General features: G+C 48.9%; 1 protein-coding gene across 1 annotated transcript in view; it reads right to left on the bottom strand.

The window, feature by feature from the left end:
- Positions 1–1550: 1550 nt before the first annotated feature.
- The window catches only part of myom2b (myomesin 2b), a 141864-nt gene continuing 117622 nt past the window's right edge, over positions 1551–25792 (bottom strand). Inside the window, exons 30-37 of the mRNA XM_038800416.1 lie at positions 22546–22633; positions 20778–20816; positions 19236–19341; positions 12140–12303; positions 10460–10496; positions 10223–10245; positions 10030–10085; positions 1551–2881 (exon numbers count right to left, since the gene is read on the bottom strand). Coding sequence (XP_038656344.1) covers positions 2522–2881; positions 10030–10085; positions 10223–10245; positions 10460–10496; positions 12140–12303; positions 19236–19341; positions 20778–20816; positions 22546–22633 — 873 coding nt within the window. The 3' untranslated portion in view covers positions 1551–2521. The remainder of the gene's footprint in view (positions 2882–10029; positions 10086–10222; positions 10246–10459; positions 10497–12139; positions 12304–19235; positions 19342–20777; positions 20817–22545; positions 22634–25792) is intronic.

Raw genomic sequence — 25792 nt, 5'->3', positions numbered from 1 at the left:
AACCCCGTGACCGGGCCACGCCGCTTCGACGGCGGCACGCAATTCTCCGCTCGGCGCCATTGGCGCCGGCGTGGTTGGTGCGGCACCGGTCGTGTAGACGCTCTACATGGCCAACCTGCTGATTCTCTGGCCTGGATGCACCGAGCCACTGTGAAAACAAAACGAGTCCCGCCGGTGTCGTCCACACCTGCTCGTAGCCGGTGGGAACACTCCTACCCGGGGGGGGGCCTCTGATGCAACCTGGCCCGTGATCGGGGCCCACCGATCGGCGGGCCAGCCTCTCTGTCCCCCGGCCTCTTTTCCTATGCGCCGGCCCCTGTACTTCTGCGCCATGTTGCGTCGGGGCTGGTGCGTTGAAGGACACCACGCATGCGCGCGTTGGTGCCGTCGCCACTGCGCATGCGCAGATCCTGCGTCGCATAGTTCGCGCCGCGATCAGCAGCTGGAGCGGCGAGAACTGCTCCAGTGCCGTAGAATTACTCCTGGCAGCGGCCCGTTCACGCCGTCATAAAACATGTAAAATGAGGAGTCGGTCATTCAGCTCCATGATCCTGTTCCACCATTGGATTCAATCATGACTAATCAAATTAATTCTAATTTGATCGATATCCTTATCTAATTAAGATTTATCAATTCCAGTCTTGAAAATTTCAATTGATACAGCACCATAGCATTTCGTGAGAAGAAATTGTACATTTACACTACACTTTGTGTTTTCTGATTTCATCCTTAAATAAGCCTCGCTCTCATTTCAAGTTTGTGAACCCCTTGTTCTCACTTGCGCCACCAGCAAAAATGGCTGTTGTGTACATCCTTTAATGCCTAAATTAAATCATCCTGCAACCGGTCATAATTTGACCCTTTAAGTCAAGGTTGAGAGAGAGGTGGTTGGAGTTTTGACTTGTTGGAGGTGATCAACGACAAGTGCTTATGTGTTGAAAATGTTACCTTCCACATGTCAGCGCATGCCTGAATGTTGTTCAAGTTCTGCTGGCTGGCCTCAGCTCCTCCACTATAAGCATTGCAAATAGAACTGATTGCTGCAGAATCATCATCAGACAATCTCACTCAAGCCCCAATGAACAAATGCAAATCATTGATGGTTGGGCTGTCCACCAGTCATCCTGTGTTTGTTTGAGTAAAACAGTTGACGGATGAGCAGTTCTGTGTTCTGAGCCCCCCAGGAGCTTGGCTGAGTTCACAAAGACTCTTTATGGTGAATAAAGCTGGGAGAGACGTTTGTGCCTTTAGTCTGCACTAACTTTGCGTGTTTTCCCATGTTAAACCGAAGCAGCACGAAACCACTTCATCATCCAGTCCCTTTTGGCTGGGAAATCTTTTCACAAATTTGCCTCCAAGTGCATGTGCTGTTATTCCATTGCTGGTGAAAGTCATACATCAAATAAAACGAGTGCTGAACCAACACGTCAGACATTGAATCGAGTGTGGAATTGTTAATGGCATCTCATAATCCAGCCAGTTTTTAAATCATGGCTTCAGGTGTGAGTGTTATGAGTTATGTGGTGAGGTCAGTTTGAGGAACACAATTATGCATCAGAGATTGCCGTGAGAGGCCATTTTATTGGTGCAAAGCATGACAAACAAAGCACAGCAACTTTATTGGATATGGTAGATATTAGTCACGTGACATGGTTACAGTCGGAGTGAATTCTCGGCAAGGATTGATATTAATTTGCTTTATTAAAGTCCCCTGGAAGTAACAAAGTGACAATTAATTCAGAATGGTGTGAGATTCTAGCCGCCGTACATTCCTCATTGTGAATTAGGTGGGTCTTTAAATGCATATAATGTTACTGCTACAACTAGTTAAAAAGATGCGATCTACAAAACCCTCTCAGATTTCTTTTCACGCTCTCGTACTTACAACAATGAACTTCATTCCTCTGTAAACATCCAGGACCTTTTGTGTCCTTCAGCAAAAAAAAACTAAAGAAGAGTTTCTGTGCTTCAATGTTCCCGCCTCATTCCAGGTAAGAAAGTGGTTCATATTAGTGTAAAACAATGACCTGGGGATGCGGAATCTACTGACATGTATCACCAGAATTCTCTAGGAGCATCAAAGCAGACCCATCGACCTTAAGTAATTTTGGGGGGGATTAAAACCTTTTCCTACCCTTCCCACTGGTGGAATCTTCCGGTCACGACGATGGCGACCTCCTGTGGCGGGTTCCCCGGCAACGGGATGGGCGAGCCACTCAAAAGGACATAGACATCGGTGCGACTGGAAGATTCCGCTGCTGACCAGTGGCGAGCTGACTCCGCCGCTGGAAAACACATGGCCGGGGGAGTCGTGGCGGGGGGAGGGGGGGGGGGGGGGGTGGAATCCCGCCCATCATGAATAAATGTTGTACGATGCGCTGAGGAACAGACTATAATTGATTTCCCCCCCCACCACAACTCAAAATACTACTTACTACATCAAGCTTTGAGTTGTAACTTAATTGTTCACTGCAGTTCAATCTAAGTTTACAATAAGTTACTACTTCAAATCATCTTTTCATTACTTTCTTCTGCCAATCTTTGAACTCTTAGGTGGTGCTGCTGGTTTGGAGGCTTCTGCAGGTGGGGGAGTTGGGTGCACAGGGGGTGGCTGAACTCCCATCCTTATCACTGGTATATCCTCGCCGTGTTTATAGACACTTACAGTGACATCAATTGTCTCGCCGCCATATTTGTTCCTGACGTTAATGCCGTATTTTCCCGAATCCTCCGTGGTAACGCCTTTAATGGTCAAGGAGGCATATTTTCCCTGCTCGACAGTCGCAATGTGGTGATCATTCAACTCAAGGTCTTTGTCATTCTTGAGCCAGGTCACCACAGGAGATGGATCGCCGAATATAGTGGAAGTGAGGCTCAGTGTCTGGAACACAAAGCAAAAAGCAAGTTAACACTTACAAAAACAGAATGGTTTTTAAGGTAATACAATTGGAGGGAAGGCTGTGGCCATGATTTCTGCTCCTCTATCCATGCCATTTCATAGCATGAAAGAGATTGGAGTGAGTCAAGAATAAACTTATCGTCGACATCGCACCCAGGACTTGCCTGCAATAATTTAAGCAGCCAACGTTCCAGCAGGAATCAATATTGCATGTATGTCAGGGTTTTGTTATGTTGCCAGCACGTTGGTGTCATTTGTTAGCATTGTGGCAGCTAGTATACATAGCTGGCAATAGTGAGAAAGGAACAGTGTGTGCCTCAGTTAAAGCGATTCCTGGAAGATGGTCTTGCAATTTTATGAATAGTTTGGAGGGTAAGTGCATCACCTGAAGCTCCTCTTGGGCTATTTTCAAAGTCTTCAGTCCCTTTATTACCAACCAACCCCCCCCCCCCCCCCCCCCCTCCCCCTCCCCACCCACTTACTGTGTCCCAATTTGTCCAACTCTCACCCTTCAGGTGCTGTTGTGGAAATCCTGCCAGGTTTCCCATTCTCCCTAAGCAGGAGGCCACCTAACAATGCTGGAAAAGCATGGGAAGTTCACCAATTCAATGTAAAAGGATCAAACCATTAAGCTGCTTTCCAAAAACATCAGGGAGATGTTAAGAATGCTTCAATCACTGCCCATCTGAAATATCTGAAGCTGAAAACTGGGGTCATTGTGCTTTCTCCACTTCTGACAGACATGTACTGCACATGAATGGCCATGTTACTTATGTATACTTTATACTTGAAGTAAGCAGTGAGACTTGGGAAAGGGATGGCACCATAACATGCTCTGAATCTGTTTTTTCAAACAACAAATACTGTGGGTGGTGCACACTTTTGTGTGTCCTGCTCTATATCTCCCATGACATTGCTCTCAGTAGATCAGATGTTATAAGATATTATTCTGCTAAAGTGGCGTTCTGTTTCAAAAGATTCAAACCTTCAATGGCCACAAAGTCTGATTGCTAGAAGTAAACACAATCTGATCAGAATTTAATTGTTGTTTGATGTGACAATGTTGCATAGAGCAACTTGTCATTTAACTGAGTTTAATTATTGTCCATCATAGAAGTTGGCCATTCAGTCCATCATTCCTGTACCAGCTCTTTGCAAGGACTATCCAATTATTCATGTGGGGTTAAAAATAATTCCCACTCAAATATTTATCCAATTTCCTTCTGAAAGATATAATTGACTCTGTATCTACCACCCTTCATACGTTCCAGATCATTATAACTGCATGAAAAGAAAATATGCTATTGTCACATGTGGTGATATGAGTGGGAGCACTGCCATTGGTGCAGAGCATTGGTTTCCCATTGGCTCTGGCTGGTCATGTGCCTCTCGTCTGATTGGCTGGGACTAGTCATGTCACTGCTCACCAATTGGTCGAGAGGCAAGTAGACCCCGCCTCCGAGGCGGGGTATAAGTACCCACGTTTCCCGGCGGTTGGCCTTTCTCTGTAGTCGACCACCGGGCTAACAACTAGCTGATTAAAGCCGCAGTTTTGATGGTACATCAATTTAATCAGCTAGAATTTTGGAATGGAGCTACGCATCAAGCCTGACTGCCTCCGCACCAGCCCGCATGCCTCAAATGCGCCTGCAATCTTTAAACACTGGCAGACGTGTTTTAACAGTTACCTGACAACTGCAGCCAGCAAACCCACCAAGGAGCAGAAACTCCACATCCTCCACTCGTGCGTGGGCACGGTGGTATATTCAATGATTGAGGACGAAAGCGATTATGATGCGGCCATGGATATCCTGAAAGGACACTTTCTCCCACCGGTCAACGAAGTATACGCACGGCATCTCCTGACGACTAGACAGCAGTTCCCTGGTGAGTCACTCGACGAATTCTACCAGGCCCTCACAGCTCTAGGGAGAATGTGCGCCTGTCCCCAAGTTTCAGCGACTGAGCACATGGAACTTTTAATTAGAGACGCTTATGTTGCCGGCATGCAATCCTCCTCTATCCGCCAACGATTGCTGGAGAAGAACGCCCTCAGCCTTCGTGGAAGTTGCCGACCGAACGCCCGCGCATACGCCCCCGGCCGCGCAGCAACCCCCTGGACATCGTGGCACGCGCCACCCCCGTCCTCCGCTGACCCCGACCCCCCCAGGCCTGCGCTGCGGGACGCTCCGACAAGCTAACGGGGCCCTGCTGCTATTTTTGTCTCCAAACACCCCCGCCCGCGCTGCCCGGCATGCTCCGCTCTGTGTAAGAGCTGCGGGAAGAAGGGCCACTACGCGGTGCTCTGCCAGACCAAGTCGGTCACTGTTGTTCCGCGCAGTGACCGCGGATCGCCCCCCAGGGCCCCACTCTGCGCACCGACCTCTCCGGCCTGCGCACCGGCCCCCGCAACTGGCCCACGGTCCTCCCGACCACCGCTCCCGGCTGCCCCGACCGGCCCACAGACGCCACTGATACTGCCCCTAGCTGCCACGAGGTTCCCACGGGCGCCGGCATCTCGGGTCCCGGACGCCACGTGCGGGTCATAGGCGCCGCCATCTTGGGGCCCCGGCTCCACGTGCAGGTCCTGGGCGCCGCCAACTCGGGACCCCGATTCCATGTGCGGGTCCTGGGCGCCGCCACCTTGGGCCAACATGGAAGGCCCTGCCAGCGATTACTCTGCCACCGAGGATGACCTGGAACTCTCACTACGACTGGCTTCCATCACACTCGCCCAGTCGCGACCACACTCGCTCGCCAAGACTACGACAACGATCCAGCTCAAAGGACACAAGACAAAATGCCTCCTGGACCCCCGGAGCACGGAAAGTTTCGTCCACCCCGACACGGTAAGACGCTGCGCGCTCCCCATCCACCCAGTTAAGCATAAAATTGAATTGGCCTCAGGTTCGCACTCCGTCCAAATCACCAGGTGCTGCATAGCGGACCTCACGGTCCAGGGGAGGGTTTTCAAAAACTTCAAACTCCTCATTCTCCCCCGTCTGTGCGCTCCTGCACTCTTGGGCCTGGATTTCCAGTGCAACCTGCAGAGCTTAACCTTCCAATTCGGCGGTCCTAACCCCCCCCCCCCTTACTGTCTGCAGCCTCGCGTCCCTCAAAGTGGACCCCCCTTCTTTGTTTGCTAATCTCATCCCAGATTGTAAACCTGTCGCCACTAGGAGCAGACGATACAGTGCCCAGGACCGGACCTTCATCGGGTCCGAGGTCCAGAGGCTCCTTAAGGAAGGAGTTATCGAGGCCAGCAACAGTCCCTGGCGAGCCCAAGTGCTGGTAGTACGGACTGGGGAGAAAAACCGGATGGTCATTGATTACAGTCAGACCATCAACAGGTTTACGCAGCTGGACACGTACCCTCTCCCCCGTATTTCCGACCTGGTTAACAGGATCGCGAAATACAAAGTCTTTTCCACGGTGGACCTTAAGTCCGCCTACAACCAGCTCCCCATCCGCGCGGGTGACCGCAAGTACACCGCGTTTGAGGCAGATGGGCGCCTCTACCACTTCCTCAGGGTTCCATTCGGTGTCACAAATGGGGTCTCGGTCTTCCAACGGGAGATGGACCGAATGGTCGACAAGCACGGGTTACGGGCTACCTTCCTGTACCTCGATAACGTCATCATCTGCGGCGATGACCAGCAGGACCATGACATCAACCTCCGAATATTCCTCCGAACCGCGAAACTCCTTAATTTAACCTACAATAAGGATAAGTGCGTGTTTAGCACCGACCGTCTAGCCATCCTCGGCTACGTAGTGCGTAACGGAGTGATAGGCCCCGACCCCGAATGCATGCGCCCCCTGATGGAACTCCCTCTCCCCAACTCCCTCAAATCCCTCAAACGCTGCCTGGGCTTCTTCTCCTATTACGCCCAATGGGTCCCAACTACGCCGACAAAGCCCACCCCCTCATCCAGTCCATCTCCTTTCCCCTGTCGATGGAGGCCCGCCAGGCCTTCAGCCGCATCAAAGCGAATATCGCAAAGGCCACGATGCATGCTATCGACGAGTCCCTCCCATTCCAGGTCGAGAGCGACGCGTCTGACGTAGCTCTGGCGGCCACCCTGAACCAAGCGGGCAGACCCGTGGCCGTCTTCTCACGAACCCACCACGCTTCCGAAATCCGCCATTCCTCGGTGGAAAAGGAGGCACAGGCCATAGTCGAAGCTGTGCGATATTGGAGGTACTATCTGGCCAGCAGGAGGTTTACCCTCCTCACAGACCAACGGTCAGTAGCTTTCATGTTCGATAATGCACAGAGGGGCAAGATCAAGAACAGCAAGATCTTGCGGTGGCAGATCGAGTTGTCCACGTACAACTACGATATCTTGTATCGTACTGGGAAGCTCAACGAGCCTTCCGATGCCCTATCCCGCGGTACCTGCGCCAGCGCGCAGATTGACCGCCTCCGCTCCCTCCACACGGACCTCTGCCATCCAGGGGTCACCCATTTTTACCATTTTATTAAGACCCGCAACCTGCCCTACACCGTTGAGGAGGTCAGGACCGTCACCAGGGACTGCCACGTCTGCGCCGAGTGCAAACCGCACTTCTACCGCCCCGAACGAGCGCATCTGATCAAGGCATCCCGCCCCTTTGACCGTCTCAGTATAGACGTCAAGGGTCCCCTCCCCTCCAACAACCGTAACACATATTTCTTGAGTGTTATCGACGAGTACTCCCGCTTCCCTTTCGCCATTCCCTGTCCCGACATGACCACAACAACCATCATAAAGGCCCTCCTATCCATCTTCTCCCTGTTCGGTTACCCCGCGTACATCCACAGCGACCGGGGATCCTCCTTTATGAGTGACGAACTGCGTCAATTCCTGCTCAGCAGGGGCATAGCCTCTAGCAGGATGACCAGTTATAACCCCCGGGGTAACGGTCAGGTCGAGCGGGAGAATGGCACCATTTGGAAGACCATACTACTGGCCCTACGGTCCAGAGATCTCCCTATCCCCCGTTGGCAAGAGGTCATCCCCGATGCCCTCCATTCAATCCGGTCTCTCCTCTGTACCGCAACAAATCAGACACCTCATGAACGTCTTCTCGTTTTCCCCAGGAAGTCGTCCTCAGGATCCCCTCTCCTGACCTGGCTGGCCACCCCCAGGCCCATCTTGCTCCGGAAGCATGTGCGGGTGCACAAGTCCGACCCATTGGTTGAGCGAGTCCAGTTACTCCACGCCAACCCGCAATATGCGTACCTGGAGTATCCCGACGGTCGGCAGGATACGGTCTCGCTTTGGGACCTTGCACCCGCCAGCGTGCGGCCTTCTCCACTTCCATCAACACCTCCCCCCAAACCCAATTCCCCCCAGTTCCCCCCGCGCCCCCACGACCCGATTACTGCGTCTCCACCAGCGGCCCGGGGTACAGAGACACATCTATGACCGACGCTCCCGGAGACAAGGACGACCATCGGCCTAATGTCACCGGCTCCACTGCGACGGTCCACCAGAACATCATGGGCATCCGACAGGCTGATCGTGACCATCTGATGCAACCATGGGACATTATTGGACTCTATTGTAATTTTTTTTTGCATCCTAATGTAGTATTGTTGACACGAGCCAGTGGGCAGCCCATATCTTCGATTATCTCTACTCATACCACCAGTCCTCGGACCCCCCCCCCCTCTCTTCCCCTCACACACACCCCCCGCCTTCTTTCTTCACAAGGGGTGAATGTGGTGATATGAGTGGGAGCACTGCCATTGGTGCAGAGCATTGGTTTCCCATTGGCTCTGGCTGGTCATGTGCCTCTCGACTGATTGACTGGGACTAGTCATGTGACTGCTCACCAATTGGTCGAGAGGCAAGTAGACCCCGTCTCCGAGGCGGGGTATAAGTACCCAGGTTTCCCGGCGGTCAGCCTTTCGCTGTAGTCGACCACCGGGCTAACAACTAGCTGATTAAAGCCACAGTTTGGATCTTCATCGTGTCTCGCGTCCAATTGATGGTACATCATCACATTTGAATCTTTGTGCCAATTACCTTATAATTGTGTGTTCTGGCTACTGAACTTTCTGCCAAACTCTGGTAGCCGAAACAAAAAAGGTCAACAAAGCATTTGAGGCCTTCTACCGGGGACTGTATACCTCCGACGGGGACTCTGGGATGAAACGGCTTCTCGATGGTCTGGATATGCCAGTCTTGGGGATGATAGATGGAGGGAGCTGGAAGCACCAATAGTACTGGTAGAGGTCATGGAGAGCTTCGACCCCATGCAGGTGGGGAAGGCACTAGGACCAGACGCGTTCCTGGCGGACTTTTACAAAACATTTACACCTGCACTCGACCCGTGCCTGTTCGCTGGAGAAGTTTGCAGACTCACTAGCGAGGGGCCCCCTGCCTCCTACGCTAACACAGGCCACCATATCGCTGATACCCAAAAAAGCCAAAGACTCTCCAGAATGTGGATCACACAGACCCGTTTCACTGCTCAATGTGGATGCGAAAGTACCCGCAATCATCCTGCCTAAAGGCTAGAAAACAGCCATTCACCACAACTCTTTGCATTCTGCCCCTCAGCTAATTGTTATGTCCACACTGACCCCTCAAATCTACTGGTTCATGGTGGAAGTCTGTCATTTGGAATCCGCTGCCTGTTTAAGGCTGCAGCTCAGAAGCAACCAGAGTTGAAAGGTTGTTTGGTATCTGAAGAAAGTGAGACATCTGGAGTGCGCAGTAACTTTTTTAGTCATAACAACTTGCATTTATGTAATGCCCAAAACGTGCTTCTTGGGAATGTGATCAGACAAACTTGAGTTCAGTCAAAGAAAGGCGTCAGGGCAGATGGCCAGAGGTTTGGCAAAAGAGAGGTTTTCAGGAGTATTATCACGGTGGAGAAGGTGGATAGGTTTAGGGAGGGCATTCCAGGCCTTAGCACCCAGACAGCTGAACGCATAGCTGCCAGTATTAGAATAATGGAAACAGTGGGTTCATAAGAGCCCAGAATTGAAGTACTGTAAAGTTCTTAGAGAGGTTTAAGCGGAGGAGTGAAGCCACGGAGGCATGCAGTATAATGTACCATTTTCGATAACCCTTTGAGCAAAAAAATACAGAATGCTGAAGCAGTGAAAATGGATTTAGATCATGATTTGGTCTTACCTTGTCTTCCATTATAGTTACCACATCTGGCAATCCTCCTAATACTTTGCCACGATCTATGATGGGAAAATCAATGCTAACTTAAGTAAGTGAAATAAATTACAACTATCTTTATTGCATTATTTAACAAAGGGCTTGGCACTAATTTGAAATAATGTTTTTAATAAATAGGAAAGTCAGATTCTGTACTTACTCTTCTCTGCAAAAGCTGCCGCTCTGAAAATGAGAATTAAAACACTTAATAAAGCTGCATGGTTAAAACATAAGGACTTATATAATATTTATGCTGTCATACTTTCAGCTGATAAAGACAAAACTTAATGAGTGCACTGCATGGAGGAATTGTGTTGTGTGCAATAATTACATTTAAAAGCATTCTGAAATTGCACAATCTGAAATTGAAATTTATATTCATCACTCAGAAACTTACTTCAGCCTCTGGAATTCGGTATATGCCTCAGCATAAGCTGCAGATAAAATCAGAAAGAGGTTTCAAATTAACATACAATAGTGTCTCTACAAACTCCTGTCAAAGTTTACACATATACACATCTAATGTTTATTTCGGTGCATTTCTTAACTTTACAAACAAGTAAATCGCTTGAAGCCATTTGCCCTAGATTAGGCTGATATATGACATGGATCAAACTAGTGCAAAAATCTAACCAAACTGGACTACTTCTTGCAAAAGCATTGTTTCCATTTGCTTTAAACTATGAATTCTCTGTTGTGGTACTGTTCCCCATTCCACAAAAAGACAACCTTTGACACCCTCCATCCTTGCAAATTACCATGGCGTCCCCACCTTCCCTTTCCTCTCCAAAGTCCTTGAAGATGGGGTCGCCTTTTAAATCTGTGCCCAACTTTCCAGGAACTCCATTTCTGAACCTTTCCACTCCACCCCTGACCAGTACTCAAAACCTGCTTCTAATAAAAGTTCAAATGACACTCTGAAAGACTAGGCAATGATAAATTATGCTTTTCATCCTTCTGGATGTGTCTACAGCATTGACATGGTTGGCCATTCCATCCTCCTCCACTGCATTTAATATCTGGCTATCCAGCTGTGGGGAGTGGGGGACAGCTGCTGTAGTCATTCATTCCATTTTTATCTATCCAGACAAGGTCATATTTCTCGTCCCTTCTCTTCCCATTCTTGCAGTTACCTCTAATTTTTCCCAAGAAATTACCATTGACCCCACCCTATTCCTTATTTCATGCTGTTCCTTGGCAACCTCATCCGAAAACACATCATCAGCTTCCGCATGTGTACTACCTCATCCATACCTTCCTTTGATCGCTCCACTGTCTAACCATCTCTAATCTGCCACACTGCCTGTCCAATATCCACTACTGGACACACTGCCACCACAAACTCTGTAGCCGAGAAACTGTCTGAGGCTAGAACAGTATCTTTGTAACTTAGGTTTTACTTTGGGCCCCCAAGCTCTGACCCCGTATCTGTACCACGATGAAGGCACCCATTTCCAATTCAATAGCAAGGCCAGAGGTTTCTCCATAGAGAGGAAAGGGCGATGAGACAGCAAGTTACATTTCACAACCTCATGCCTCTGCCAGCAACCAAACCAATAAGGATCAGTACAAGTCACCCCAACTAGTTTGAGGTTGGATCAAATGATGAGGTCCACAGCTTGGAGGGATCTAAAGTCAAACAAACGAAATGAAGAAATAGGCCAAGTGATGTGAAGCATGCTCAATTACAAACTTCAATTCCAAACTACTCCGAACAAGCGTTAAACGTAAATCCAAACTGAAGGTTCCACTGTTTAATACTATGCCTTTCTCTACCAACAACCCAAACATTCAGAATATTCACTCTCTTGAAAGATCCTGTAGATGGGATATAACCAGGCTAAATTAAACTGTGGCTTTGAGACTGGAATGGAAATGTTTTCAGGGGTATGTCGGTAAAAGATTTCCAAGATAGTTAATATCTCATTGACAGGAAATATCAATAGTGAACCACAGTTAACTCATATCATGATTGTATTACGATATGATGACTTTTAATTCAGAAGAATCCATGCATTTGATGTTAATTTTTAGCATTTGTCTGACTTTCGCATCGCATTCAGAATGAGCAACTTACCCTCTCCAGAAAGATCAAGGTGCCGTTTATAAGAAGTTTTACCATCAAATATCTCCATCGTATATTTGCCTTTTTCTCTGTCAGTTGGCTCACAAATCTGCATCCAAACTTGTTCACTGCTTCCTCCAATTCTCATCTTTTCAGATGATGCAATCTTTGACTCCCTAAACGCAGAGCACAATATTTCTTAGGCATTTGCACAATGCAAATATATAGCAAGTCATAGCATATCTAAGTGTGTAGACAGAAATTGATGTTGTGCACTTAACCATTCATTCAGGTTCTGCAAAGTAGCATTTCAAAGAGAGAATTAGACAACAAAGGAAGGAATTTGTTGCGGTACAGACTGGACATAGTCAATAATATAGGACTAAATTACCCTGTTCAAACAAAGTAATCAATGTACTAATTTTTAAAAAAATGTGCATAGTTTTATTAATGTTATTGATTTATGAATTATGGTGGAACACCACGGCTGGGATTCTTAGAGCCTGTGCCGGGTCGGAGAATCGGCGTGACGCCGGAGATTCCCGCCACGCCGCTCCGACGCAGGTACGCGATTCTCCGGCGAATAGAGAATCGGTGCCAGTCATGTGTGCGCAGTCGACGCGTGCCGGTCGGGGGCCACGCCGTGTTCGACCGGCCAAGTTCCGCCGGCGTAGTTAGAACCTGGTATCACCTGGTGAGAGCTCGGACCCGCGGCTGATCTGGTGGGGGGGAGTGGCGGGATCAGACTCCGGGGGGGGGGTGGCATGCATGACAGCCAGGCCTGCGATCGTGGGCTACCGATCGGTGGGTGCGCGCGATCTGAAGGGGACCTACCTCCTTCCGCGTGAGCCCGCTGTATCGCTACGCATGTTGTGTGGTGCTGCCGCAGAAACGACCACCAAGCACATGCGCCGGCATGGAAAGGGCCACCACGCACATGCTGGCAGTGCAGGCCACGTGTCGGTGTGCAGCACTCTGGCGCTGTGCTAGCCCCCTGAATCGCTGGGCCAAGAGGCCCGCTGACTCCAGCGTGAAACACTCCGGATTTTGGAGAATCCTGGCCCACATCTCTGACAACCTATGGTAAACTGTAGAAAACTGTGATGCAACTGTTTCAACCCACATGAGTGCACTGGGGTTGTGGGGCCTTTTCTAGAAATCTCAGTTAAGCTTCAGCTCTGCAAAAATCAATGCCATGGATTGTGTCATTTGCTCGGAATTCTTCTTGCTAAGCAGCTCCTGTGAATTGAAAAGGGAGCAGCGTCAGAAACTGGGTCAATTGCACAAGTGGTTGGTGCCAGCTCAGACTATTTAAAAGGCTATAGCTGGAAATTTCCTATGAGCTGTTTGTAAATGGGTGTTCTTACTGCAATGCTGGGAGGGTAATGGTTTCTCTCCCGAATAGCGTTCTAGTAAACCACCGATGTACCCTCTCCAAGACGTTGACATTCTTCCTACTGTGCGGTTCCCAGCATTGGACCCACTATTCCAGTTGGGGCCTAACCAATGACTTCTAAAGGTCTCTGTTCTAAAGCCAAGGTCTATTGTATGCTTTTTAATCACTTCTGGTGGTGGCCATGCAGTGAGTGGTCGCACACAGGGTAGCTCTGGCCTGAAGGCTTGGTTTTGGCTCTTTTCACCCATGTGTTGTGTAGATTCGGCAGGAAAGGGAAGTGGAAGGTGTAAGAGAAGAAGCTCTCCCCTGGATTGGCATGTTTACTGGATATCAGATCCGGCTGAAGACAGTAAAAGACTTGGCTAAGGAATTGGAGGAGACCTGTTGCGCAGCACCAATTGTGAAAATGGCGGAAGGCCATCTTCGGCAGGAAAGCCTCAGATGGAGCAATTGATGAGCTTGATCAAGGAGGAATTTTAACAGCAGAGGAAGGAGATGCACAGTGACTGGTCAAAGACGATTGAGGGAGCAGTGGCACCTCTTCATGGGTCTCTGGATTGGGTGGAAAAGAGTCTCGAAGCGCAAGGAGCGACGATCCGGCAGGTGGAAAAAGTGGTGTCCGACCAGAGTGTTTGTATTGTGACCTTGGAGGCAAAGGTAAGAATCCTGGGGGATCTATTGTGAGTTGCTGCAGTCAAAGGTGAAGGAGCAGAAGGAAAAGTCCAGGCGGCTGAATTTGCGGATTGTGGGGCTGTTGGAAGGTGTGGAGAGAACGAGCACCACAAAGTATGTTTCGAGGATGTTGGCCAGGTTGGTGGATGAGAAGGTGTTGGCAAGGCCCCAGACGTGGAGCAGGCCCATTAATCCTTGAGGAAGAAGCCAAAAGCAGGGGAGCCACCACGGGCGGTGATTGTGCAGATGCACAAGTTTTTGGTTAAGGAGAAGATTCTGAGGTGGGCCAAGCAATTCTGTGAGTAGGAGGGTAATCGAGTCCGGATTTACCAGGACATCGACGCAGAGCTGGTGAAGAGGCATGCGGACTGCTCCAAGTCAAAGGGGGTGCTATACAGATGGCAGATTCTGGGTGACTTATGATGCCGAGTGTATTAACTTGATTTGCCAGAGGAGGCCAGTGACTTTGGGCGCGATTCTCCGCAAATGCGGAGAGTCGTGAAGGCTGCCGTGAAACTGGCCGTGTTTCACAGCAGCCTCCGCGCCCCCTCCCGGGACCCAATTCTGCTCCCCGGTCGGGGCAGGCAGCGGGGCCCCGTGAACCTCAGCATCGCAGGCTTAGCGAACTTCGCTAAGCCCGCGCACCAGGGTTAACGGCGGCTGACGCAAACGATGACGTCAGCCGCGCATGCGCGGATTGGACGGCTCCAATCCGCGCATGCGCGGATGACATCACACATATGCGTGAAACCCGCGCCTGCGCGGGCCATTATGCCCCTCAGCCGCCCCGCGGTCTGATCCAGTGGGGCGGCGGAGGAACAAAGAATGCACAGGGTTCGGACCCGCTGCCCGCGATCGGTGGGCACCGATCGCGGGCCCATGCCACCCTTGGCACGGCCGTGGTGCGGCCGTGCCAATCGGTGGCATGGTTCTCCAGAACGGCACGTTGCGGCTGTTTTCACGAACTGTGAGAGCAGGTGTGTTGGAGTTCGTGAAAACGGCCGTAAAGGCCTGGGAACTCGGCCCATCAGCTAGGGGAGAATCGCTGCTCGCCGTAAAAAACGGCGAGCAGCGATTCGTGTCGTGAGGTGGGTGGGGGGGGGGGGGGGGGAGAAATGTCGGGAAGGCCCTCCCGCTATTCTCCGACCCGTCGTGGGGGGCGGAGAATCGTGCCCTTTATTCGGGACCATAAGCTAGGAGAAAACTGAGGGGAGGCACAGGATGGAGGAGGTAAGCCCACAAATGTTGGGAGTTACTGTTGTTCTGGGTTGCCGATTTCAGGGGATTTTCAGAAGTTGGAGATTGCAAGGGGGAGAAGCCGATCGCTCCCTCCCTCACCTTTTGTTTTTTGGAAGGGGGTCATTTGTGAAATCTGGTGTTCTTTCATGTAAGAGGTGTTTTAAATGGGACCCTTTGGATTGTGTTCATGGTTTTGTCGTTATTCAGGATGAATCTGGGCCTGTTGAGCAGGATAAGGTGGGGGGAGGTCGTACGGGGTCCTTCGGGTGGGAGTCGCACGCTAGCAAACAATGCTAGTGAATGGGATTGTGGTGGGGGAGGAGGCCGGGAGGGTTGGCCAGTTTGGTGAGGGAGGGGAGTGCAACGTGGCAGGTCTGGAGGATGAGAATGGCCATGGACATGGTGCGGGGCCATCTTGGATGGGCCTGGTTCAGAGTGGGATTGGGCGAGGCAGAACTGAAGGGGGATGATAGCGGACGATAGAGGGGGAGGAGGCGCAAGCCTTCGGTAAGAATTATGACATGGAATGTCCACGGGTTAAACGGACTGGTCAAGGAGTCCCGAGTTATTGCGCACCTGAAGAGTTTGAGAGCGGAGGTGACTTTCTTGCAGGAGATACATCTCCGGGTGAAGGATCAGGTTATGCCGAGGACGGGATGGGTGGGACAAGTATTTCTCTCGGGCTTTGACTCGAAGTCGGGGGGGGGTGGACATTTTGTTGAGCAAGAAAACGGGGTTTGTGGGGGCCAGGGAGATGTGAGATCCAGGGGAAAGGTTTGTGATAGTGAGTGGGGTGTTAGAGGAGATGCCAGTAGGGCTGATTTAGCACAGGGAGCTAGACAGCTGTCTTGTAATACAGAACAAAACCAGCCGCAGGTTCAATTCCCATACCGGCATCCCTGAATAGGTGCCGGAATGTGGCGACTAGGGGCTTTTCACAGTAACTTCATTGAAGTCTACTTGTGACAATAAGCGATTTTTATTAGTCAATCTTTATACGGGATTTGTAAAGAGGGTTCTAAGGGCAATTCTGGACTTGGATTCGCACCAGCTGATAATGGGAGGTGATTCTAACTGTGTGATGGAGCCGAGGGTGAACGGGTCAAGTCCTAAATCGATGGGAAGGTCGAGGATGGCGAGAGAGCTGGGACGGTTTATGGATAGAATTGGGATGGTGGATCCATGGAGGTCCACAAATCTGGGAGGGAGGGAGGGAGTACTCCTTCTTCTTGCACATGTACACGGTGTAGTCTCAAATCAATTTTTTCGTGGCAAGTCCAGCGGTGCTGATGGAGGAGCAGAATATACAGGAATTGTGATTTTGGACCACGCGTTGCATTGGCAGGATGTGAGGCTTAGTTCAGGGCAGGTGCAGAGGCCGGGATGGAGGTTGGATTCGGGACTTTTGGAGGACAAGGTGTTTTGTGAGAAGGCGAGAGTGGCAATTAGGAACAATATGGAGCTTAATCAGAATGGGGAGGTATCTTCCGGGAGAGCAGGGCAAGGCACTGGTGGTGAGGTTAAAGCGCAATTGGGAATAGGAGTTGTGGAGGGAAGTAGGATGGGCACTCTGGAGTGAGGCGATGAGGCAGGTGAACTCAACGTCCTCTTGTGCGAGGATAAGCTATATTCAGTTCAAGGTGGTGCACAGGGTACACATGACTTGGGCGAGGATGAGTGAGTCTTCCAGGGGGTGACTGATGGGTGTGAGAAGTGTGATAATCTGAAAGATTATCATTCACAAAGAACAATACAGCACAGGAACAGGCCCTTTGGCCCTCCAAGTTTGTACCAGTCATGATGCTAACCTTGACAAAACCCTCAGCACTTCCTTGTGCTCTACCCCTCGACACCCATTCTATCCATGTATTTGTCAAGTTGCTTTTTGAACGCCATTAATGTATCTGCTTCCACAACCTCTCATGGCAATGCATTCCAGGCACTCACCACCCTTTGTGTAAAAAAATCTGCCTTGCACATCTCCTCTAAACTTTGCCCTACAGACCTTAAACCAATGCCTCCTGGTAACTGACGCCTTTACCCTGGGAAAGAGTGCTTGCCCAACCACTCTATCCATGCCCCTCATAATCTTGTAGACCTCTATCAGGTCACCCCTCAACCTTGTTGTTCACCGTCACTCTTTGTCTCTTAATCAAAGTCATATCCATACTTCCACTGTCTCTTTAATCCTGTGAACTTCAGTTGTTAAAGTAATTCTCACTCTTGCATGAACCAAAGGTGTTTTATCCTGATGTCAATTTTTTTTTCTCTTGTATAGAATGGATGATTGCTTTCTTTACAAAAGCATGGTTTAATGTCTGAATTTTCTTTAGGAAAATGGATCCAATAAGTTAAATATAAAAGTCAATTGTGTGGCAAAAAATATATATTCTTCCAAATTAAAGTGCACCTTCTCTCCCTCTATGGGTCTAATGGGTGGGGTGTGTGTCGGAAGTAGTCTTTCCTGCAGGAGACAGCCACATCCCCCTTCATGGCTGGATAGATTACTGCACCTGGTCCTCAATACTCACACTGCTCTCATCTGTGGCTACATGGGTGGCAGCCACATCTCAGTAACCTCGCCAGTTCGTAGGTCAAACAATGCAGGGTGATATCCATATGCGAGGGAAAATGCCTATCTCCAACCACAAGTGTGCAAAAGGAAATGCTGCCTGACTGACATAGCAGAGGAAATGATATTCCTGATACTACATGTGCTGAAAGCATCGCAGCACAGTTGTGTGGACAGCAATGATAAATCTGCTGCTAAGAAATCACTCCGGGAGGGAAAAAAGGAACCTGCAACAGAAGCTGAATGGGATGCAAGACATACGGTGGTCCAAACAAGTCAGAAAGCTTCAAGTCTAACCACATCAGCACCGTTGTGGAATTTCTACAAAGCCTTTAAAAGTTCCCCGGGCAGGATTCTCCGTTCCCCGACGCCGATTTTATAATCAACAATCGGGCCGAGAATCCCTTTTGACGCCAAAATCGGGGGCGGCGCCTGTTTGACGCAGGTTTCGTATGCTCCGCACCCTCTGAAAAGGCGTCATTGCGATGCACGCCGCACACCATTGGGACAGCCTCCGCGCGCCACCTGAAGTCCCTCCGCCGATGGGCCGAGTTCCCAACCGTGTGGTTGACGTGTGGTCTCGGCGGCCGGGAACCCGGGGTGGCGGCTGCAGAGTGTGTCCAGTGCCGCCACAGTCAGGCGGGAGCTGTGCTGCTGGCCGGGGTGGGGGGAGCAGAGTGTGGCCAGGAGAGCACTATCTGCCAGGTCGAGTCCACACACGGCCGGTGCCACGTTTTACGGTGCGGCCACTGCAGGACCATGGACCTGGCAATCCTCCAGCCGTTTATATCGTGGAACCCGGGTATTTAACGTGGCGCAGCTGCTAGCCCCTTACCGGTCGCCAGATCGGCGAGGGGGCAGCGCCGATTTGTGTCACGTAAAACACTACAGATCCTCCGCACGGGCTCAGAAGCGGAGAATCCAGCCCCACATGTTTGGTTAAAAATCAAACTCTTTCATATAGAGTTAATACTTTAAATACAGAATTCATATCTTTCTCAACAAGTTGGTCTTAAACATTAGGCAATATATAAAAAAATGTATAGAACAGAAATGGTTATAATCCATTATTAATCAGGAAATTCGTTTTGGATTTTCGAATGATTCAACTGATCAGGTGGTGAAGAGCTGAGGGCAACATGCCTGCATCGTCACAATACAGTGTTAAGCACTTACTTCCTGAACACGCCATTAATGTACTATTCCACTGTAATTACAGTTTTACGTACTTGTGATACCAGAAAACCTTCATATCCTCCATGTAGTACTTCAAGAAGGACTGAAGCCTGATTCCTTCTGGAGTGCATTTTATCCTCAGTTCAGAAGCAGACAGTCCTGAAAGGTAAACACAACTTAAAACTAGTACACGCACACATACATTAAGATTCGGTATTTCCTTCAGCTCATGTGAAACATTGTGCAAAGTAAAATAACGAGTATCAAAAATGTTTAGCTTGCTGGGGGGACTGTCCCGTTTTTAAATATTAAGGTACCTGGAATAATTTGGTTTTGTTCATTATCACGGATTGGCTTTAGAATAAATAGTGATAGACCGCACAGAATTCACAAAATGCAAGAGCTACTTCTGGTGGCAATAAACGCAAGCTCATGTAGGCACTGCATTGACACGTAATTAATGTATTCTGGCTCCCCAGTGTCGCATTTGGGGGTAATCCAATGATGCACCGGGGAATCCCTCTAGGAAGTTCCCATGAGGAAGGGTTTCCCTGGAATGGCCCTGAAGCGCTAACTCCCTCTGACAATTGCGCTGAGCTGGGAACCATCCAGCAAAAGCGATTTAAATCATTAACTTCAAATGGTTCTGCCAGTTTTACCCAGATGGTTACTCTGAAAGAGATAGATGGAAAAAAATCATTTCTAACTAGTTAAACATCCAGACTGAGCCTCACGCACACATAACCTACTCCAACGGATTCTCTACACCATGCCCACCCCCGACCCAACTCCCTAGCCATCCCGGTCCTGTCCGATACCAACTCCCAACCCACAGTCCTGGCCCAACCCCCGCCTCCTGCATCCCCCTTCCCACCCCCCCCTCCCATTGTCATACCTGATCGCCCCCCCCACCAGGCCCGACCTCCTCACCCTCGCGACCTGACCCAATGTTACCCCCACTCCCTGTCTGACACAGCAGCCCCCTCTTCCTAACCCAACCGCCCACCTCGGACCTCCCCCTCCCCCAAGCTCAGCACCTCCCAGTCCAATCCAACCCACCCAAACTCTCCTGACCCCACCCTTGTGACCTAATCCCTGCTTCTCCCAATCCTCACCCCCCCCCCTTTAGAGTTGTAAAAAGAGAGCATTTCTTTCTTCCCTGCACCCCAGTTACTCCACGCCATTGCAGCCAAGGACACGCTTCGCTGCTCCTGTCTCACCCAGTCTGAGAGAGGAAGGCTGGGCGCGACAGCGGATTTGGAACTTCAACAAGGGCAAGTCCATCCAATATGGCGACAGTAAGAACCTGCAGGGGATTCATCCAGCTGCAGATGATTGTTTCCCATACACATTGGAACTGTATAAAAGCTTGGGCACTGTACAGCTGATGAGAAAGGTGAGCGGACCCGGTGAGGTGTAACCGGGTCTGGTGTAGGCAATGTTGTTGCTGAATAAAAAGACTTCAACAAACTCGTCGGGCACACCTCGCTTTATTTAAGTAAGTTGACGGAGATTGCCACTCTGAGGAAGTTAAGGATCTAAAAATCACTAATATGGAGCACCACAAGATCCAAATTGAAAATATAGTCACTTACCACTGATTTTGCTAATTTCCTGGACAATTTCTTCATACACTGAAATAGAGAACATAATCCATTTTTTTAGTTTATTATACTTTGTGAATGTTTAGCACGATTGTATGAAATTCATTACTTGTTTACTGAGGCAGTAGCCTGTTTAGTTAAACGTTAACTGTTCATTCGCAAACATTCACTTCACCATAACGTCCCATGGCCAATGTCCCGACATGAAGAGCACATAAAATCACAGAACCATAGCCACACAGAATGATCGCCAATGTCTGTGTCAGCTCTCTGCAAGAGCAATTCATCTATTGCTACTGCCCGACCTTTTCCCCAGTAGTCTTGCAAACGTTTCCACCTCACATAAAGATCCATATCTCTTTTGAAAGCCAAAATTGCAGCTGCCTCCACCAAACTCTCAAGCAGTGCATTCAAATTCCCAACCACCTGATACGCAAAAACATTTTTTCCCCTCATTGCTTATTCTATCAGTCACCTTAAATCGGTGATCTCCAGTTCTCAATTTGTTCACTAATGGGAACCATTTCTCCCTATCCACTCTGTACAACCTCCTCATTATTTTGATCACCCCGAAACAAATTTCCACTCAATCTCCTCTTCTCCAAGGAAAAGAGTCCCAGCTTGTCCAATCCACCTACATTGTAATAACTCCCATGAGACCCACGGGGATTGAACCCCCCCCCCCCCCCCCCCCGTGGAAAAAGAGCCCTCCTGATAAGGGGCCGAAATCGAGCATCGGGGCTCGTTCAGCCCCACTGATAACAGCTGGCCAGACAGGGAACCAGCATCTTCAGCTGGCCCCGGCTGGGACTAGTTGTACTCCCTGCCGTTTTGCTGATTTGCTTTGGCTTGTTGATTAAACCTTTCTTTTTGAATCCTTCTCGGGATTCCTGTGATATGCATAAATAAAGCTGCTCAAGTTTCAAACCATTTTGGTGAATCTTTTTTGCACCCTAATGCCTACATACTTGCTCAGACCTGCATGCAAAACTCCTTCCAAACTGGAACCAGGGTTTTCTACAGGTTTATCGTAACTTCTTTGTTTTTGCATCCTACACCCATGTTAAAAAGCCCAGAATCCCGTCTAATTTACTAACCATCCTCTCCACCTGCCACATTCAATGGTTTGTGCACATATACCCTTTTCCTCTTGCACCGACTTTAGAATTGTACCATTTATTTTATCTTGCCTCATTCCATTCTTCCCACCAAAATGAATCAATTTACACTTCCCTGCATCAAACCTCCTCTGCCACTTGTCCACCCAGCTCAGCAGCCTGCCTCTGTCTAGTTTAAAACTTATCCTCCTCACAATTCACAAATTCATCCCTCAAAGTTTTGTGTAAAGTTTAAAGACTAAAGAGGTCATTTTCTGAGGTTGTACCACTGCCTATGAACCCGAGCTGCTGGCAGGGCTTATTGCAGAATCATGAGCAAAACTACACTGATAAAGGTTGAAATCTTAAGTAAAAGAAATATGGTTTACTTTACTTGCTGTTTCCACAAATAGAGCCGGTTCCTGCTCCTTTATACCCAGGTAACAGTTCTAGTGTGGATGTAAATCAACTGGAGAAATGAACGGAGATGCAATTACTGCCCTCCTCCTCATGCTCCGGCTCCAGCATGCTCTTAACATGGGGAGGGAACTGATCCACACTAAGTGAATTAGGTTTTCCTTACTGGGCCACCAATGCTGGACCAGAAGCCCAAAATCAAAAAGATCTACTTGATGATGTCAAACAAACTGATATATATGTACCTTTGCCAGCCACCTCTAGGACTGTGATATCCTGCCCTTTGTCATCTTTCAGTGTCATCTTATACTCGCCCATGTCCTTTTTAGAGAACTAAAAATAAAAGAGATTCTTTTATTAGAAACTGCAGACAACTTTACGCAATGCTGCAGTGTTACAGGGGAGATGGCAGCAGTAACACTGACACCAAGCAGTTAACAAATATAGCTTCAATCCTCACTCCATCATTCTCCATCGGAGAGGGGGGCATCTCTCTGCAGAGGACATAGGAAAGTGGAGAAGTTATTCTTGAAACGTCATTCTGGGGAGACACTAGGTCCATGTGTGGCAGCACTTGGGATCAGGTCTTTTGACCAGTTGATGTTAGGCCTCTGTATTGTCGGAATCTGACTTTTAGTCGGGAAATGTGTTTCAGGATACTGAGCAAGTCCTAACACACAGATAGATATGTTGTATTTATCCCGGAGGTTTAAACTTCCAATGGGTTGATTTCTGCTGTCCAGGATCTTCTGCAAATATCTCCGACACTGGGCTCAGTGTCCGAGAATCAGTCCGGATACGCAGGACTTACCTGGATATTTACCTGGAAATGTTACGCTGGTTAATACCTGGTCTAACTCAGAGATTAGCCAACATAACTAAGCACCATACCGAGCTTCCCATCACCCCTAACCTGACCCAACAACCCCCTTTAATCTGACTGGCCACTGACTCGACATGGGTACCCTCCAATCTGATTATCTCCCTGTTCCACTATCCCCGACCTGACCCGGCTGACAGCCCAACCGATCACTATCCCACGCAAATAGCACACTCACTAACCCAATGAAAGACCCAAGACCCTTTTACAAAACTACTTGAATATAACAGCTAATGCCATAAATATAGATTGTCCTCTCTTTGATATTGAAAACAGAAAATGCTATATCAACTCAGCAGGTCTGGCAGCATCTGTGAAGAGAGGAACAGAATTAACATTTCGAGTCCAGTGACCCTTCTCCAGAACCGTCATTATCAATGGACTCAAAACATTAACTCTGTTTCTCTCTCCACAGGTCCTGCCAGACCTGCTGGGTATATCCAGCATGTTCTGCTTTTATTTCAGATTTCCAGCATTTTGCTTTTCTCCCCTCTTTGACCACCTTCTCCTACGCTTGCCTGTCTGCTGCAGGGATGTGATGCAGATCCTTTTTTTAAAAAAAAATACATTTTTGAGGAATCTGGGCTTCGTTGGCAGCGCCAGCATTTGTTGCTCATCCCTAATTCCTATTGAAAAGATGGTGCTGGGTTGCCTTCTTAAACCTCTGCAGTCCATGTGGTGTAGGTAAACCCACAGTGCTGTTAGGAAGTGAGTTCCAGGATTTTGACCCAGCGTCAGTGAAGGACTGATGGTATATTCCCAAGTCAGGGTGGTGAGTGACTTGGAGGGGAACCTCCAGGTGGTGGTGTTCCCATGTGTCTGCCACCCTTGTCCTTCTATTTATTTACTTTTATAAAAATAAAATTAGAGTACCCAATTCATTTTTTTCCAATTAAGGGGCAATTTAGCATGTTCAATCCACCGAACTTGCACATCTTTGGGTTGTGGGGGCGAAACCCACGCAAACATGGGGAGAATGTTCAAACTCCACACGGTCAGTGACCCAGAGCCGGGATCGAACCTGGGACCTCGGCGCTGTTCTCTTGTCGTTCTAGATGGTGGGTTTGGATGGTGGTGCCTTAACCTCGGTAAGTTCCTGCAGTGCATTTGTCCATGGTACACATTGCTGCTACTGTGCGTTGGTGGTTGAGGGTGTGAATGGTTGTGGAAGGGGTAGCAATCAAGTGGGCTGTTTTGTCCTGGATGGCGTTGGAGCTTCTGGAGTGTTGTTGGAACTGCACTCATCCAGCCAACAGGGGAGTATTCCATCACATTCCTGACTTGTGCCTTGTAGTGGTGGACAGGCTTTGGGGAGTCAGGAGGTAAGTTACTCGTCGTAATCTTAGCCTTTGACTAGTCCAGTTCAGTTTCTGGTCAATGGTAACCCTCAGGATGCTGATCACTGCTGTAGCCAGGATTGGAGGTCCACCCTCTCACCCACCCCCCTGGACCGACATGAGTGAGTCTAAAGGGGACTAAATCCGATCTCTAATTGGTTTAATGAGTAATCGTGTCTGTCCAGTTTAACATGTTACAGATACCAAGAAATTAATGTTTCGCCTAAACTCAAATTTTAATTATTGAAGTAAAGAATGATATGACAGGTGGCAGTTTTCAACTTCTGGTTCAGTGAGCAAGACTTTTCTGGTTCTGGAGCTGGGAGGCAGGATAGCAATTAGGACAGTTCTTCAACACAACGACGAGGAGGATTCCCAACTATAGGTCCGGATACGGATGCAAATGGAAATGGTCAGCCAATTCAATTAATTAAATATCATATTAAAGGCAATTTTCTGCCCACTGGCATTTTTTGGGAAGTGGAGCATCACCATGCCATCCCAGCCTCCCACAACCTACCCCCCTCCCCCCACCACTCCATCAAACAGGAAGGCTGATGACTTCCTGAAGGCATCAACCCTGCCACGTTGTAGGAGGCAATTGAAATTGTATCCTCCAAAGAGGAGGCCTCAGACAATGAAGGCCATGCTGGAGTCCCAATGGGTCATTCAGAGAATTCCACCTGCTCAAGCCCTTTAATTTTTTTTTAACACTTACCTCCATTTTGAAGCACATCAATCCCCGAACTGACTTAACAATACCCGCCTCTCCTGATTGGGTCAGCCCAATCGCTTTCTTAAATTGGACTATGTGCCAATCAGGAGGCTGTCGCCAGGAAAATTGCTAAGTAAGTCCTGTTTCCAGCAAGTGCTGAGCCAGCATTTGCATTCTGCCCCAATATCAGACTTCTGAAGTCCACATTCTGAAATCCTACAAATGGTGTCATAGAAATGCATGGAGACTTTCTTTTGCCATCCAAGCTGTAGTCAATTCCTCTTTTACTTTTATTGAAACTACGACTGCAGAGGAAAAACACAACTGCCGAGTTACTTTTTGATGGGTGAATGCTCTATTTTTAGTTTCTCATTAACTGTGAAAAATAATTCAGCAATTACAGATATTTTAGTAACACAAAAAGATATACCTAATATGGATATGGGGCAAAATGTTAGGGAGGTGGGATGGTTGGTCCCCCACCCCCAGAAGCACCCGCCCTATTTTACTTGTCCTCCCTTCCAAAAACAAGCCCTATGGATGTACAGAAAATGCAGCTC

The sequence above is a fragment of the Scyliorhinus canicula genome, chromosome 6 (genome assembly GCF_902713615.1).
Source record: "Scyliorhinus canicula chromosome 6, sScyCan1.1, whole genome shotgun sequence".
In the NCBI taxonomy this organism is placed as follows: Eukaryota; Metazoa; Chordata; class Chondrichthyes; order Carcharhiniformes; family Scyliorhinidae; genus Scyliorhinus; species Scyliorhinus canicula.
This window is presented reverse-complemented; position numbering and strand designations above follow the sequence as displayed.